This window comes from Haliaeetus albicilla, chromosome 4 (genome assembly GCF_947461875.1).
Source record: "Haliaeetus albicilla chromosome 4, bHalAlb1.1, whole genome shotgun sequence".
Lineage (NCBI taxonomy): Eukaryota > Metazoa > Chordata > Aves > Accipitriformes > Accipitridae > Haliaeetus > Haliaeetus albicilla.
This window is the reverse complement of record NC_091486.1, coordinates 30,437,730-30,452,665: the sequence shown is the minus strand read 5'-3', so window position 1 is coordinate 30,452,665 and position 14,936 is coordinate 30,437,730. Positions and strand designations below refer to the sequence as shown.

Sequence of the window (14,936 nt, the reverse complement as noted above, 5' to 3'; positions counted from 1 at the left end):
TACTTCTCCTCTTTTATAGCCTATAGTATACTTATTTTTCACTTCTCCAGTGCCCACCACTCACAGTTGACCAGTGCTCTCCAGCCATCACCTGTCATGTAACCGCCCAGGTTTGTTTGTAGATAATTAACAAAGAAATGTAAACGCGCCGAGACATACATGGCTGGTGTCACCAGAAAAGGGAAAAAGGAGCGAGCATGGAGTACCTATGAGAGAGCAGCCCGTGCTGTTTCATACTGACTCATCCAGGACTGTTAGCCTCCACATGATGCCAAAGGCAAAGAGGCTGCATTGCAAAACCGCCGGGCTGTGCCTCTGGGATTTCTTCATGCATTATCATTTTCATCTCGCTGCTGTTGGTTATAAAATAAATGTGTACATCGATACAGTAGTGGCAAGCAAGCGTCTGTTTTGAAGAGACGTTGGCATTGTCTTATAAATGTCAGCAGCTGAGCAGCAGCGGGCTCCGTCACCTGCTACCGCTTCTATCGCTTCCCTTTTATTAAAAATACATATTGACAATAAAAGCTCCGGCTAAAAAAAAACCACCTCCCTCCCCAGAAGAAAGACCTTGCTCTGCTCTTCTTGGAAAATCTTTAAACGTGTGCCCTGCAAAATGACCTTACACATCTTCTCCCCTCCTGCGAATGCCATTGAAGTATGCTTTTAAAACCAGGCAGTAAAAAGTGAGGCTCCTGTAAGTGGTTTAATAGCGGTGCTTCTCACAGCCGCTGCAGCAGCAAATGTTTGAGCTTTCTAAAATACTGCATTTTGTCCAACCCGCCCCGCTCTCGGCCGGGCGGTCCTGTGCCGTGCCGTGCCAGGCCATGCTGTGCCGTCGTGCGTGCACGTGTGGTCGCACAGCACACAGCTGCACGGCACGCCGTCCCCTGCCCCGTCCCTGCAAGCGCTGCAGTGGCACTGGGCACACATGGAGCTTGCGCTGCAGACAGCAGGGACGGACATGGCCTGACACCAACGCCTGACGCTTCTTGCCAAAATTCAGGGGCACTGAGTGCGGAGGGCTTTGCCACCCCTGGCAGACGGGAGCCGGGCTGGAGCTGCTCCTGAAGGCTTTCGCTCACTTCTCTGGGTGCAGGTGGTAAAAAGAAGTCAGAAGCCAGGCAGATCTGGAGGGGATTTATCACAGCTGACCGAAGCACTGCCGACAGCACTGTTACAGTTTTACGATGATATCAGTTTAAATTATTTTTTCCTTTTTGGTAGGTGGATTAATTTTTAATGGAAAGTTATTTTTTAAAGTGGGAACCCCTTCCCTTTCTAAGTAATGCAGGAGAGAGAATTTAGAAAAGCGTCCCATGAAAGCAAACGGGCTTTATTTCAACAGTCCCTGCCTAAAACCTCACTATTTGAGTTTCTGTCTCTTTTTTACTGCTTTCCTTCACCAGGCGTCTCGAGGAAAGAAGGCCAGCAATGTTTTAGGAGGGTGGCTTACTGTATACAGCCCACTGGGTGCTTCAGACTCTCACGCATATCTCGAGTTTGCAGTGGAGATGCTGTTAAACAGATGATGGTCATGCCTGCAGTTTGCATCCCTTTACACCTTTGTATCGGGGAATCAGAAAGGTGCAAGTCCTAACACCTTCACAGAAACCCCAAAGAAAACACATCGTTCAGGAACACGAGCACGTGAACACCGCCACATAAATGTCAATCACCGCGAAACCTAAACATCAGCCATTTGTAAACTATCTGACTGCAAGTCAAATTGTTTTATGGTTAGAGGAGCATTTAATATACTATGAACAGTTTAAAGTTAGCATTTTGTATTCAGAATGATTAATGGCACCATATTGTATTTCAATTACTATGAGATACTTCCCCGTAATAAACGATGACAATAATATTCGCATTAAGTCAATAAAAAGCATCTTCAAAGTGTGATGTATAAGTGCCATTATCACAGCCCAATGTGAAAGCATCATACAACAAGTGAGCAACACCGATAACAGAAACTCCAGCACCCAAAGGTAGATGTTTGTGCGAGGCAGAGGTATTGCCCTCTAGCTCGGGAAGCCATACCAGCTTCCCCACTGCTTCTAGGTACAACTTCATGAACTCCAGCCTGGGAGCTGATGAGATGGGACTGCAAGCATGGACATCCTACAGGCATTTCCTGGGCACTGTGGCTGGTAAGAGCTACACAACAGGTCACACCAAAGCCTTTCATTCTCTCTTTCTTCTGCCGCCTGAAACCCCATTAACTGAAAAGGGAAATTATTTTGCTCATGCTGTTTTAACCTGCTTGCTTGCTTTTTAATTGCTAGCACTGATTTAACTTGAGTGCTCAAGAGCATACCAACTGGAAACAGCTGCTTTCCACAGCCTCACACCTAGAATGTAGTTGCATTCCCCATCAGGAACTGGAAAAATGAAAAAAAAAAAAAATTCAAAACCAAGAAAATATTTGATTTCAATAAACAGTGAATTGTTTTGTCTTGGCATCTTAATTCAATTTTGTTTCATTTGACTAAAATAAAGACACTTGGCTTAGATGTCAAAACACAACAGCATATATAAAAAATTAGATACAGTATTAAATATCATCTAGAAAAAGATAATGATAATTAATAACTGTTATGAACAGTGTATTTATAGCTAGCAGAAAATGTAGTAAAACGAGAAGGTGGAAGTAAAACATTTTTGCATCACAGAAATGACAATTCTGTCTCTGTCAAAACAAGACATCTCACTATTATCAAAACAAAACAGAAAAGCCCAAATGATTCACTTTGACTTTCCTGTTGAAAATTATGTCCAGATTGGCACATTCTCACAAAATGCCTCAATTTCAAAAAAAGCTGCATGTTCTTCAGATGAAAATTCACTTCTGCTGGAGACCTTTGCAGCCACTCCTGCTGAAGGGCTTGGGAGAGAAGGTGTCTCTGGTTACACTTGGCACCTCTGTCCCTCTGGTTAAGGATTCGGACTCCCTACCTGTGACCCACACACCCCCTCCACTCAGTGGAGGCTGGACTCAGCAGTACCCCTGTTTCTAAGGTAAAATATAAGCAAGTTTGTCTCCCCACTCCACAAAAAGCAAGGCTCACCCTTTGGTGCTACTACTAAGAAGCAATGAGCAAGGCACCAATAACAGTGGTATTTCATAAAACTCTACAAGGACTTTAAAAAAAAAAAAAGAAGAAGAACATAAAGAGAGAAAACAAAACATTTTTCTTTGCAGGTCAGCTTTAACACACCCAATATGGGGATTGCAGGAGAGAGTGGAAATCTCGGAGGGAGCCATTATCCGTAGATCACTGCCCAGGCAGACCATAATGGCCTCTCCCAAGCTATTAGAGGCAATTGTTTCAATAAGCATTCGTCCTGCAATCAATGGCAAGATAAATGGTGATGCCCCTCCGGACTCCCACCGATCTGGCGGGGAGGACGCAGCCTTCAGGCGGCGGGTCCCGAGGGAACGCGAGCCCCTGGCCTTGCTGTGGTGGCCTGGTCGGTGAGGACCGTGCCAGTGCTTGCCGCGCGGGCAGGGGCTCACCTGGCAGCGCTTCCCCGTGCAGCTGGACCCATGGTGGCTGGTGCCCTTCTGAGGCCGGGGGGCTGCAGCTGCCCGCCACGGCCATGGGCACATTGCTTCTGCAGTCCTGCGTGGAGATGCCTCCACCAACGTGCTCTGCAAATCACTGCTGAGCTACCTGGTGCCTTGCACCATGACCATACAGCTGCAGCCCTGCATTACAGACTGCCTCTGCGCTATGTTATAAATCCCCGACATTATGACCAGTGGCTTTTATTAAAACAAACACACAGACAACTTAGACCCGGCTAGAGACCCCAGCGCTGCCTCCTAGTGCCACAGCAACCAAGGTCTGCTGTGGTCCTGCACAGGCACATGGGGTGACCGTGTGGGCTAAGCTGAGTACCACGCTGCATTGAAACCCTCCCCCATGGTACCTGCCCATTTTGGGGCTCGAGGGATCTTCACCCCAGTTCCTGCAGCCAGCGAGCACTGTGCCCGGGGACATGCACCATGTCAGCCATAAGGATCAATGCACCGCAGTAACATCAAGGTAATTTTATTAACCATCTACTCTGCTCTGAACGAGAAAATACCAGCTGCTTCAACGAGCCTGTATTTAAGGTTTTCTTTCCAAAGACCACTTTATTTTGTATTCCTAGACTTTTCTACCAGCTTGTCCAAAGCAGGAGCAAAACATGCATGACAAATGCAGGGGCAGTGTGCCCTGGCACACACTCTGTCCAAGCCCAATTTAAAGTGGAAATTACCAGTAGAAAACAAAGAAACCTCCGTAGTTTATCAGTCCTAATTCAATTAATGCTAATAATGTAGGTTACTAATAATAGTGCATAACTGTCTTCAACACAAACCAAACTTGTACCGCTTACTGTACAGCTGAGAGATGGAGGCAGACATAGCAGTAAAACACAAGCTGAGTTTCCAGGTCAAACCAGGCCATGCCCTAATCATACTGCTCCTCGCTTTTCAAGTTTCATATTATTCATTTCTTGAAACACATGTTCCTACTTAAGCCAATGGGAAATTTGCCATTGACTTCAAAGGGACCCAGAGCGAGCTCCTGCAGCAGTCGTTCTCCTTAAGGAGAAGGACTGTGCATCCCCAGTTTTGGCACGGCATGAGCAATCCTGCTGGCTTATAAAGTCATGGTCATGCTTAACACCACAAGTGCTGGGTGAAAGCTTTTGCAGGAACACTCTACTAACCTTCATCATGGCAACTTATGAAAAACTCCCCTGAATTTGTGCAGAATTCAGCAAACAGGTTCATAAAAATGATTTAAGAACATATATGCATGCTGTAGTAGCTCTGCCCAGAAAAGGATGAGTCACGGTTTCTCAGGGCGCTCTCTGCAGCAGGACTACATGCTTGAAAAATGCAAGAGGGCAGAGGTTCAGCCCCCCCAGTCGGTGTCCCTGGAGGCCCCTGGTGAACCAGGGTCTACCCAGGGTGGAGAAGCTGAAGGGTGGGAAGTTTGCGGCCGGGGCTTTTCCTTCTCATCTGAACAGGGGAGGGCTTATTCCGCAGCAGAGCTGTACTGACAGCAAGGGCAAGGCAGCATTGTACGTCACCCATCCAGCCCATGCAAGCCCTTGTGACTCCCCTGTCAAAAACCCAGTGATGTCTTTGTACGTTGCCATGGAGAAGAAGTGATGTCAGAGACTGAGGCAGCTGCTGAGCCCGCTCACCTGCGTCAAAGAATCTGCAAGAGTTTCTGGGGAGACACGTCTCCCTCTTCCTTTGCTCCTCCAAGGCTCTGCCTGTCCATCTCTAAAATCCTCATTTCAGAAATCAGCAAGGATCCATCAGGCATGGCAGGCACCTGCCTTCTGCCTGGCAAAGCTCTGGCAGGAATGATGACACCCAGCATCTCTACCCTTGGCCATGCACAAACCAGCTGTCAAGGCAGGGTGTTGCAGAACAAGACTCAGATCTTGGCTACCACTTCTCACCCGTATGACCTCTTAATTTCTTTTCTCAGAAAGAAAAACTTCCCAGCTCAACTTCTGCAGGCAACCTCTGCTTTATAAAATTATTTCCCCCACCCCTTATAAAATAATCTCATAACATTCCCTGTGGTTTTAATAGTAATAACCAATTACTCCCTGTTGGCAGGAATTGCTATGGGTAGAAAGGGCAGGGATGACAAACTGCTGGCCACCCTGCTAAGCACTGCCCCAGAGGAAAGAACAGCTCAGCAGAGCTCCCTCAACTCCCGAATCGAGGGGGGCAGCCAGGAGTCTTCTCCAGCCATGGAGGGCTTGGGGGGGAACAGGTACAATAGCTACCGGCCAGTCCCTGCGCATTAATCTGCATTTTGAGACAACACGGGGTTTATTCTGGGTTCCAACTTGCTTTGTGACTTTGGGCTAAGCTTTGTCACTCTCACATTTAACCTGTGAGCTCTTGTGTTGTGCAGCCAACACCCCAGGATTAATGGAGCACTCTTGGTGCTGCTGCCTTTCTACCAGCAGCCAGGTATCCATCTGACCCAGTGACGCAGTGTGCAACACAGGCCAAATGGGTATGAGATGCTCTGCTGAGTGCTGTTTATGCTATAGACAGAGCCATGTAGACCCTCAAGGGAAATCAAAGCCAAGGAACAAAGATTGTGGTGGGAGGAAGGCCCAAAGACCGACTCTCCCTCTTGAACAACAACCGTTTTCCTTTCAGCAGTCCACAGCTGCCTGGCAGACAAGGGCTGAGCCCCCAGGAGACCTTGGTTGTGAGCAATTTTTTTTACAGACTATGTCTGCAGGGCCTTGTTCAAAGGCCTGTCTTCAAGCAGGGTGAGGACTGAGAGAGGGAGAAGCCCTGGAGTTGCAGCTGGTGTTGGGATGGGAAGGGGCTGCCCAAGCGAAAAGCTGTTTCTATCTTTTTTCATAAAACAGCAGTCCCCAAAGAGATGCTCTTTAGAGGGAGAATTGCTGTGACACCCAGGTGATGCTCCTGTGTCATGCCAGCAGAGCCTGACTGCTAAACCAGAGCAGGGACTCTGGCCTGGGGCTGAGTTTGGCTCCAGTCTCTTTGTATGAAGCCTGGTCACTGCTGTGGGGTATGTGTGTGCTTGTGCCAAGCCAGGTATTTTATTCTTCACACACCTCTGTTGGGGAACATGAAAAGCAGGAGGTGAACAGCACAGCTGGGACACCCACATGAGCCTGGCATGCCTCGCTCTGGCAGGCGAGCTCAGAGCCTCGGCTTGCTTCCCTGCATTTCAGCATTTCCTTATTAATTCACACATCTGCACTTGACTGTGAGAGCCACGTCTTCAGCAGCTTCTTGTAAGGAACAGGACTGAGAGAGAAACCCCAAGAGGACGTGAAAACAGCACAGTAAGAGACTCTTGCAGCTTCCAGCCAAAGACAGGCTGCTTTCAATGCATTGCATTTCCTTCACCTGTGAAAAGTCTAGGGAGAAAAACTCAGTGACGCTGCTCTAACCCCTGCTTTCTGGAGAGCCCCCTCCTTCCCGTGGGCACCGAGTGCTGTGGGTGTTTGCTGTGGTGCCGCAGAAGAGCTTTGCTGCATTGTGCTACCTGTGCTGTGATGCCAGCTCTTCTTAAAAGGGCCCTTGCTGGCTAAAGCCAAGCCAAACTAATGCTTTGACCAGAGTAATGCGTGTAATAACACAAGCCATTCCCCAGTTACCACCTGCTGAACCATGCTAGTATCCTCCTATTTTATGGTAAGGTTTCCTACAGATTACCCGAGTGCAGTCCAACTCAGCCGTTAAAAGGCCACCAGCCCAGAGATGCAGCACATAAATATGTTTTTCTTGTCTGCTGACAGCCGCACAGCACCTCCCAAGGCTGCTGGGACCCCATTCCCAGGCCACCCTCCAGCAGCATTGTTGCACTGCTAGCAACAGCAGCCCAGGAGAGTCTACAAAGTGGACACTTCATGTGGAAGCCATAAGAGTCCAGCCGGAGCCCAAGACTCACAAGTCTTCCTTGCAGCTCATTATTATTTATTATTTGTACTGCAGAAGTACCTGAGAGCCTACTAATATGGTCAGAGACTGTTGATGTCAGATGCTGAACACCAGCAGAATAGCAATGATAACTGCCCTTGCCAAGAGGTTCAGAAACCTACAGATCACTTTGGGCAGAAGGGAGGACTCGAAAGACAGCAGAGGGAGCGGTTAGATCCAGTGGGGTTCAGAGCTCGTGGTGGGACCCAAAGGAAATCAGTAACACCGGGGTTGTACCTATCTGCCTCTGAAAGCTTTGACCCATCACCATACTGCTCTGAGCCTAACTGCAGTGCTCTCCTGGACAACACTGCTTTGTGCTCTGGCTTTGAAAACTGGGAGACAGAGACCAATCCTAATGTGAACAGCCACAGCCATAAGGTAAAAATGATTACAAGAAATACAAAAACCCTAGAGCACATGAACAAACCGCAGCGCATGAAGAGTCCTTCCCCAAAGTGGAAACTCAATCCTGTTACATGCTGAGTGTGCTCAGTGCCTTTTCAGGACAGGGGGTCAAAAGCCTCCAGGCCAGATCCGGATCAGGCCCACTCAGCTAGGATTTCTAACCTTCCCTTGAAGGAGCAGGCTTTGTTTTTTGCCTCAGCCCAGAGAACTTCTGCTTCAGGATGGCACATTCTGCTTTCTCACCAAACATCTTCTGCACCTGGCCAGTGATCAACTTGCAAAATCCACTGAGACTTTTGATGCCCTAAGCTATGATTATGGGTTAAACCCATTCATCTCTAATCCTGGAGGGTGCTCGTTAGCTGCCCTACAATTAAACCTATTGCAATGCCCGCAGGGCACTGATTTGAAAAGGGAGGGGAGCCAAATGGTGCCTGTTTTTAGGAAGGAGGGGAGACACAGAAATCTGCTGTGCCACACTCCGGTGTCCTTTTCTGTCGCTGCAGATCTGGGGAGCAGCTTGTGGCTCACTGGAGGCCAGGAGGCACCTCCACCGGTGCAGGCCCAGCATGGAAATGCCACCACACTGCTTCACAGCGTGACCCACCCAGGCAGAGCCAAGCACCAGCGAGGGTGACAGCTGCGAGCTACAGCCATGCTGCTCCCCAGGATGGAGATGGGAAGGGAAACCACCTCCGTCCCCTGTGCCCTTGGGATGCTGTTTCTGGGCTGTGCCTGCCAGAAGGAAGCATGAAATACTGAACAACCCTCCAGGCCACTGAAATGCTGCTGTGCAGGGATGGGAGAAGGACGTGAGGCCAACAGTAGAGGCCTTTCTCCAGGAAACTAAGGTCTGAGGAGGAGGCGAGAGGTTGGGAAGGTGGGAGGTATCTGACTGGAGGGGGAATGGGGGATGTCCAGGGCCTGCAGAGAGATACTTTATGCCAGGAAAGGAAGTTGTCTGCTTTTTGACCCCTTGATGTTTTTTGGGATTTTGGTTCTCATCAGACGTGGACACGGATACAGATGCACAGACACATTCCGGTATCAGGAAGTGGCAACTCTGAACAGCAGGGGTGGCTTTTGAGCTCTCCTGCTGCACCTCTGGCAGCCTCTTTCCAGCCATGCCACCTGGCTGTAAACCACCACCACGAGTCCTCCACTCCCTTGGCAATAGCTTTCTGCATCCACTCCTGGAGTGGGTGCAGCTGCAAATCCAAGCACGCTCCAGTGGGCTTCTCAGTGCTCTTCCTCCCCTTTGCTCTTTGCAAGGCTTTAGAACCAGCAGCAACTTCAACCCTACCAACCTGCAGGCACAGTCTCTTCCTCTCCAAGAGGGACACATTGAAGAACCAACACCTTTGAACATCCCTGTCGCAGGTTTTAAGCACAGGAAAGCTCTTGATTTGAGATGGTGAAAGGAAGAGATGCAGCTGGCAGCCTAACATGCAGATGTGACAGTAGAAGAAACTGATAGCCTAGACACCTGGAGAAAGTGCTTTAGCACTTTTGTTGACTATGGAGAAGGCCACAGGCTTTAAAACTGCATCGTGAGCTGCATACAGGGGATCTCAGTATAGTTGTTTCATAGGTACCAAAGGGAGTGTATCCAGTGAAAAGTTTAAACTATACATAGATATACTACCCAATGGCTTTACGGCACCTTGTCACTGCCCAAACCAGAGCAGTGAAACACAAACCCAACACCCCAAAGTCCCCTGCAAATCAGCCTTCCCTGTCAGGCCCCCACTATGCACCCCCCATCATTGCTCCTGGGGGCAGTGGGACTGGAAAAATCACAAGGGAAAGCAACCAGTGACCAAAATTATGATTCTGTGCACACCAGTGGCTTGCAGAGTCCCAGCCAAGCACAGGGGGTGATTCTGCGCTCCCAACTTGGAGAGGGCAGAAGAGATTGTTGCCAGAGGTAGTGGGGCAGGCAATGAGAAATTGAAGCTTTTCCCAGAAAACAGTGAAGTCACCTCTCCTCCTTCTCTAGAAGAGCAGAAGGAACAAGACAATGTTTTCTTTCCTTTCACTAGGACTAACCACTCCCATTGCCCCTTGATGCCAAAAATACAACCCTTTCCCTTTTCCCAGGTACCAAGACCCATCGGCACTATTGCACAACCAGCCATACCACCTCCCTACATCTTCCTGACATTTCAGCAAGTCACAGGAATGATGAAGTTTGGGGCTGGCCTAAAAAATCCTCTCCCCGTTCAGGCTATTCTCTTTGCCCATTAAGGGACAAATCTGTGCTATGGATGAAATGTCCGTCCTTACTCTGTGCAGGTCCAGCCTGCACCCTTTGCCTGAATTTTTGTGTAGTCCTCTGTGCCCTTGAGCCCAGCTACGTAGCAGCGGGGAGGTATTGCTCCTCCTCCACATCTGATTGCATTGCTCTCCGTGATGGGTGGTGTGGTTGGGCCAGAGCAGGGAAAGTGGCTATCTGCCAAGAGTAAGGTCAGTACAGCCCGGGAAACAAAAGAGAGCTTGGCAGAAATTGTCTTCCATTACCTCTGGGTTAGCACAGGTAGATGCTACCTCAGGTGCTGGACTGACAGCATTACACCCAGCATATCACCACATACATTTTTTGTCTAGACTTTTCTATTTCTGCCAAGTGACAACCCCATTCTGCTTTCTCGACTGACCTCCAAAGCAGAATATCCAAGACAATAAAAATGCAATGTCTGCCTGGAAACCACCCAGGCAAGCGGCCAGATCTGTAGCCCAGCTCTTCACCTCAAGGCTCACAGCCAAAATCCTGCCCTCAGACACAATTCCTCCTGAAGCCAGTCACAGCAGCAGACCAGCATCTGCTCACCGGATCTGGCCATCAGTTACAGCGCAACCTGGGCACAGGCTTTGCTGGTGTAAAGCAACTGAGCTCCACAACTGAGAACAAGCTTCACCCCGAGGGTGGAAAAGTGGCTGTTCCTACAGGACATGCGTTCAGCAGAAAGCTCAAGATAAGATAGACAAGTAGAAAGATTTTGATTGACTCAAATGAGAGCTACTCAGTAGCAAGCAGAGGTGACTACCATGGCAGAGGGGACTCCTGGGCTGCCTGTATATGCTGAGCTTTGCAATAAACCAAAGAATGAGCAACCCACAGCTTGCACAGGCCAGGTCTCCCCTCACACCAGTGTTAGAGGGGAGCTTGGACATCAGAGCACTAAACTTTCTACATATTAAAATGGTAGTTATGCTAAACAAGGGCAGAAGTATAGCACCAAAATGTTTTTCAGCCACAGGAATGACAGAATTTGAAGACAAAACCATATGTTTAAGTAGCTCGTACCATAAACCTTCACTGCTTTTGTCCTCTATTTCCTTGCCTAGGTCAGAAAAAGCCTCTGCATACGCGTATGGCCTTGTTCTGACAAACTCTTAAGGATAAATGCTTATCAAAAGCTTTTTCTGAAACAGTATTTCTTGCATAACCCTCTCGGTACAGGAGCTGTGTTATGATACCCAAGTGCTGCTTCTTTCCAGATCTGACCACCTTAGTCCAGCTCTGTCCTCTCCTGTCTTTAAGTTTTCCCTTCCCAAGGTGCCCAGGAAAGGTGTCGCTTTGCCAGAGTGAGGCATGCTTGGAATTGGTAACAAGGGTCTGTAAGACCTCTCCAGCAGCGCTCGCTGCACTAACCTTCCCTTTCATCTTCCCACTAACACATACATTTACACATTTATGGGTACATTTATGAGAAAGAGCAGTTTATTATTCACATCCAGCCTCACATCTAGCTTTTCTGCTATGCTAAAGGTGCCAGAGATGGTCCTGTTTGAGGCAACCTACGGCTCCCCTAGGTGAAGGCTAGGAAACAGGCATCACACCAGCAGCTCACAGGAGATAGTCATCTTCAAGTGGACTGCCCCTGGACTGTCCAGACCTACACCCTGAGCAACAGCTCCCACAAGCCATCCCGATGCTTCTGCAATGCAAGCACCCAAAGAAAAAGTGTTTTTGCAGAGGTGAGACCATTTATTTGAGAAAATTGCCTATGTCCAGTTTCTCCCAATTACTGCAGTTCCTTCAGCAACAGCTTCATTTCCCCCTTTCCCTCTAGATTTTGACTCCTCAAACTAGAGTGCAGGGCTTTACTCTGCTTTATTCTAAAGTTACAGCAGTGTTGCTTGCCAGCACCTACATGAATTTGGGGTTGATACAACCATTACTTGGGCTTTCTTTAGAGGTTTATTCTGAGAAGCTTTCTTCAAACATGGCTTTCAAAATTGTTAATGTGGACCCACTCTTGGAAAAGGCAATTTGTCTTGATCACCAAGAAAGAAAACATACCATGAACTAATTAGCACTGATGAGTTTTGCTGCCTCATACTTTCACATCAATCTGAGTGGGACAGCTGGGATGAGACATGTGTGTACTAGTGGCATTGTACCAAGTTACACCAGCTGTGGCCTGGCCCAGACGCTCTCATCTGGCTGCAGAAGGAAGACAATAGCAAGTAGGTATCATAGTCACTTAAGGCAAGAAAAGTGTGATGCAACTGCTCTAAAACTGGATAGTTTAACAACCCCTGGAAGCATCTGCTTACCCCAATACCCAGTCCAACTCACCCAGCCAACAACCCACTGTAAAATGGGTTATGTTCATCCAGCAGCCTTGTGGCTGGATATAGCCCTGGCAATGCAAATGATGGGACTCCAGGGCCCTCTGAATTTGAGGGCAACAAAGAGAACATATTTCTTCTATTACTGGACACCCTCCCCCCATCATCTTTAAATTGGCACGCTCAGTCCTGCACTCCTTCCAAAAGCAGAAATGCAACCATGTCCTGTACACTTTTGGGGAAGCTCTGCACCACACTAACCATTTAAGGTCAAACAGCTTATTAGCCAACCCAAAGTAGCACTCAGAGAGGGCCCAGCTCACAGCTAAGCCTGGTCAAATGCCACAGTCGATGCCTTAGTAAGCACACGAGCATTTCTGGAGGTAGCCTGGCTGGATGAACACTCAGCACCGCTCAGAAGCTGGGCTGCTGCGGTCTCCACACGCAGGCGCCCAGCACCTGCTCCTCACACCGGCTGCTCCTGCTCAGGATATATTCCCGCTCTCCCTCCTTCCAGCGCCCTCGCCGGCTGCGCATCTTTTTCCAGCCATCTGTGACCGAGAAAAAAAGTGCTTTCCTCACCCTGGCCACCCTCAGCCCCCGGGGACTCGAGCGAGAGCGGTGCACGTCTGCAGACAAGGCGGGAAGGGCAGGCTGCTCGGCGGGCGCCAAGCGCGTGGCCCCTTCCCCGTCCCCGCCAGTGCCGGCGCCTCGGCGAGGCAGCCCCGCGGCCGGCGGCGGGAAGAGGGACAGGGACAGACGGCCGGCCGCCCAGCACCCTCAACAGCAGCGGTTTATGCGCCGACATCGGCCACCGCGGCCGGGCCGACGCGCCCTCGCCATCCCTCAGCGCGCCGCGCGCTCCACCGCTGCCGCGCGCCCCGCCGCCCCCTTATATAGCGCCCTAAAAATAGCTCGCCGCGCACCGCCTCGCGGGTCGCGCGGAGGAGGTGGGAGCCGCGCTGCCGGCCAATCGGCGCCCCCGCCGGCGGCCCGGCACCGCCCCCCGCGCCCTGAGCGGCGCTGCCATTGGGCGGCAGTAATTTCAGGCGCGCCGCGAACCCGCCCCTCCCGCCCCGCCGTTTACCCTACATGGTCACGCGCTGCCTGAGTGGGCCGCGCGGCTGCGCGCTGGGGGGGGGGGGCTGGGGGTGGGGCGGCCGTGAGGCGGCCGTGAGGCGGAGGCGGAGGCGGCCGCGGGGAGTGGGGGGCCGGGCCGGGTTTGCCGAGGGAGGGTGAGAGGAAAACGGGGGGGGGGGGGGGGATGTGGTCTCCCGAAAATAAAGAGGGGAGGGGGCGGGGAGGGCGGGCGCGAGCGCGCATGGCCGCGGCGCGGGGCTGCGCGGTGCGCGGCGGCGGGGACGTGCCCCGGTGCGGCGGCCGCGGGGTGCTCGGTGCGCGCCGGCGCCTCTCGTCCTCCTCGGCCCGGCCCCCGGCCCTCGCCGTCCCTCCGCGCTGATTCTCTCTCTCTCTCCTCTCTTTTTTTAAAGTGTGACTGAAACAAAACAAAGCCAAAGGGACGCTGGATCTATCATTGGTTGATTTTCCTCCTCCTTTTTTTTTTATGATCAAAAACAACCCCCCACCCGAGCAAACAAACACACACAAAAGCAGAAAGAAAGGGTCTTGCTCAGCAGCAGCATGGATGTCTTGGCTAGTTATAGTATATTCCAGGAACTCCAGCTTGTCCACGACACCGGCTACTTCTCAGCTTTGCCATCCTTGGAGGAAAACTGGCAGCAGGTGAATCATTTAAATTACTCCTGTAAATCTCTTAAGTGCAGGCAGTCGGTGCATTGGGGCTGCATTTCTGACTTTATTTTATTTTTGTTCTTTAATTCAGGGTTGGGTTTTTTTGGTGGTTCTTTTTTTTCCGCGTGGGTAGACCTTTAAATCTCTGTATTTTTTGCCACGACAAACTGAGCAGTCCATTCAAATCTGTCTGCCTTCAGTCCTTTCTGAGCACGCCCGGCAGCACCTGAGATCCGGTGGCATTCTTCAGGGTTTTGTTTTTATGGTGACTACTATTTTATTTTATTTTTGAGCTTAGATTTTTTTTTTTTTCATTCTTTTGAACAAGGCTGATCACTTCCAGCCAGTGCTGACAACTGGCAGCTGGTGGAAACGGAATAGATCATTCTTATTTTCAGGTAATTAGTATATGTCAATAAAAATCGTAGCTTAAATCAGAGCTGGGGGGTGGGCAGGTGTGTGGAAGCACTAGCAAAAGCTTTTAGGGTAAATTCTGTAGCTAGGGAGGTGACTTATTCTTTTTTTTTTCTTTTTTTTTTTTATAGAAGGTGGGGAGAAACACACACTTCTTGCTGTATCTTAAAACAATGACGCCTTAGGCTGGTTCCAGTAAACCAGTGTGTTTCGAGGCACCGTATGGTTAATATGCAGACAGAATTAGGATAGAGATGGAAATCAAGTATTACGAACGCATTAAAATGATGAC

At 49.9% G+C, this 14,936-nt stretch overlaps 1 protein-coding gene across 4 annotated transcripts in view; it reads left to right on the top strand.

Moving 5' to 3' along the window:
- Positions 1–13,684: 13,684 nt before the first annotated feature.
- Positions 13,685–14,936, top strand: part of KLF7 (KLF transcription factor 7) — a 66,583-nt gene continuing 65,331 nt past the window's right edge. For 3 of the 4 annotated variants that reach the window (XR_011324369.1, XR_011324367.1, XR_011324368.1), the window contains exon 1: positions 13,775–14,221. Coding sequence is in view for 1 of the 4 variants with exons in the window: in XM_069781706.1 (XP_069637807.1) it covers positions 14,120–14,221 (102 nt within the window). In the remaining 3 variants the exon portion in view is untranslated. Of the gene's footprint in view, positions 13,714–13,774; positions 14,222–14,936 lie in introns of those variants that run through there. The other variant, XM_069781706.1, reaches the window with a different exon arrangement.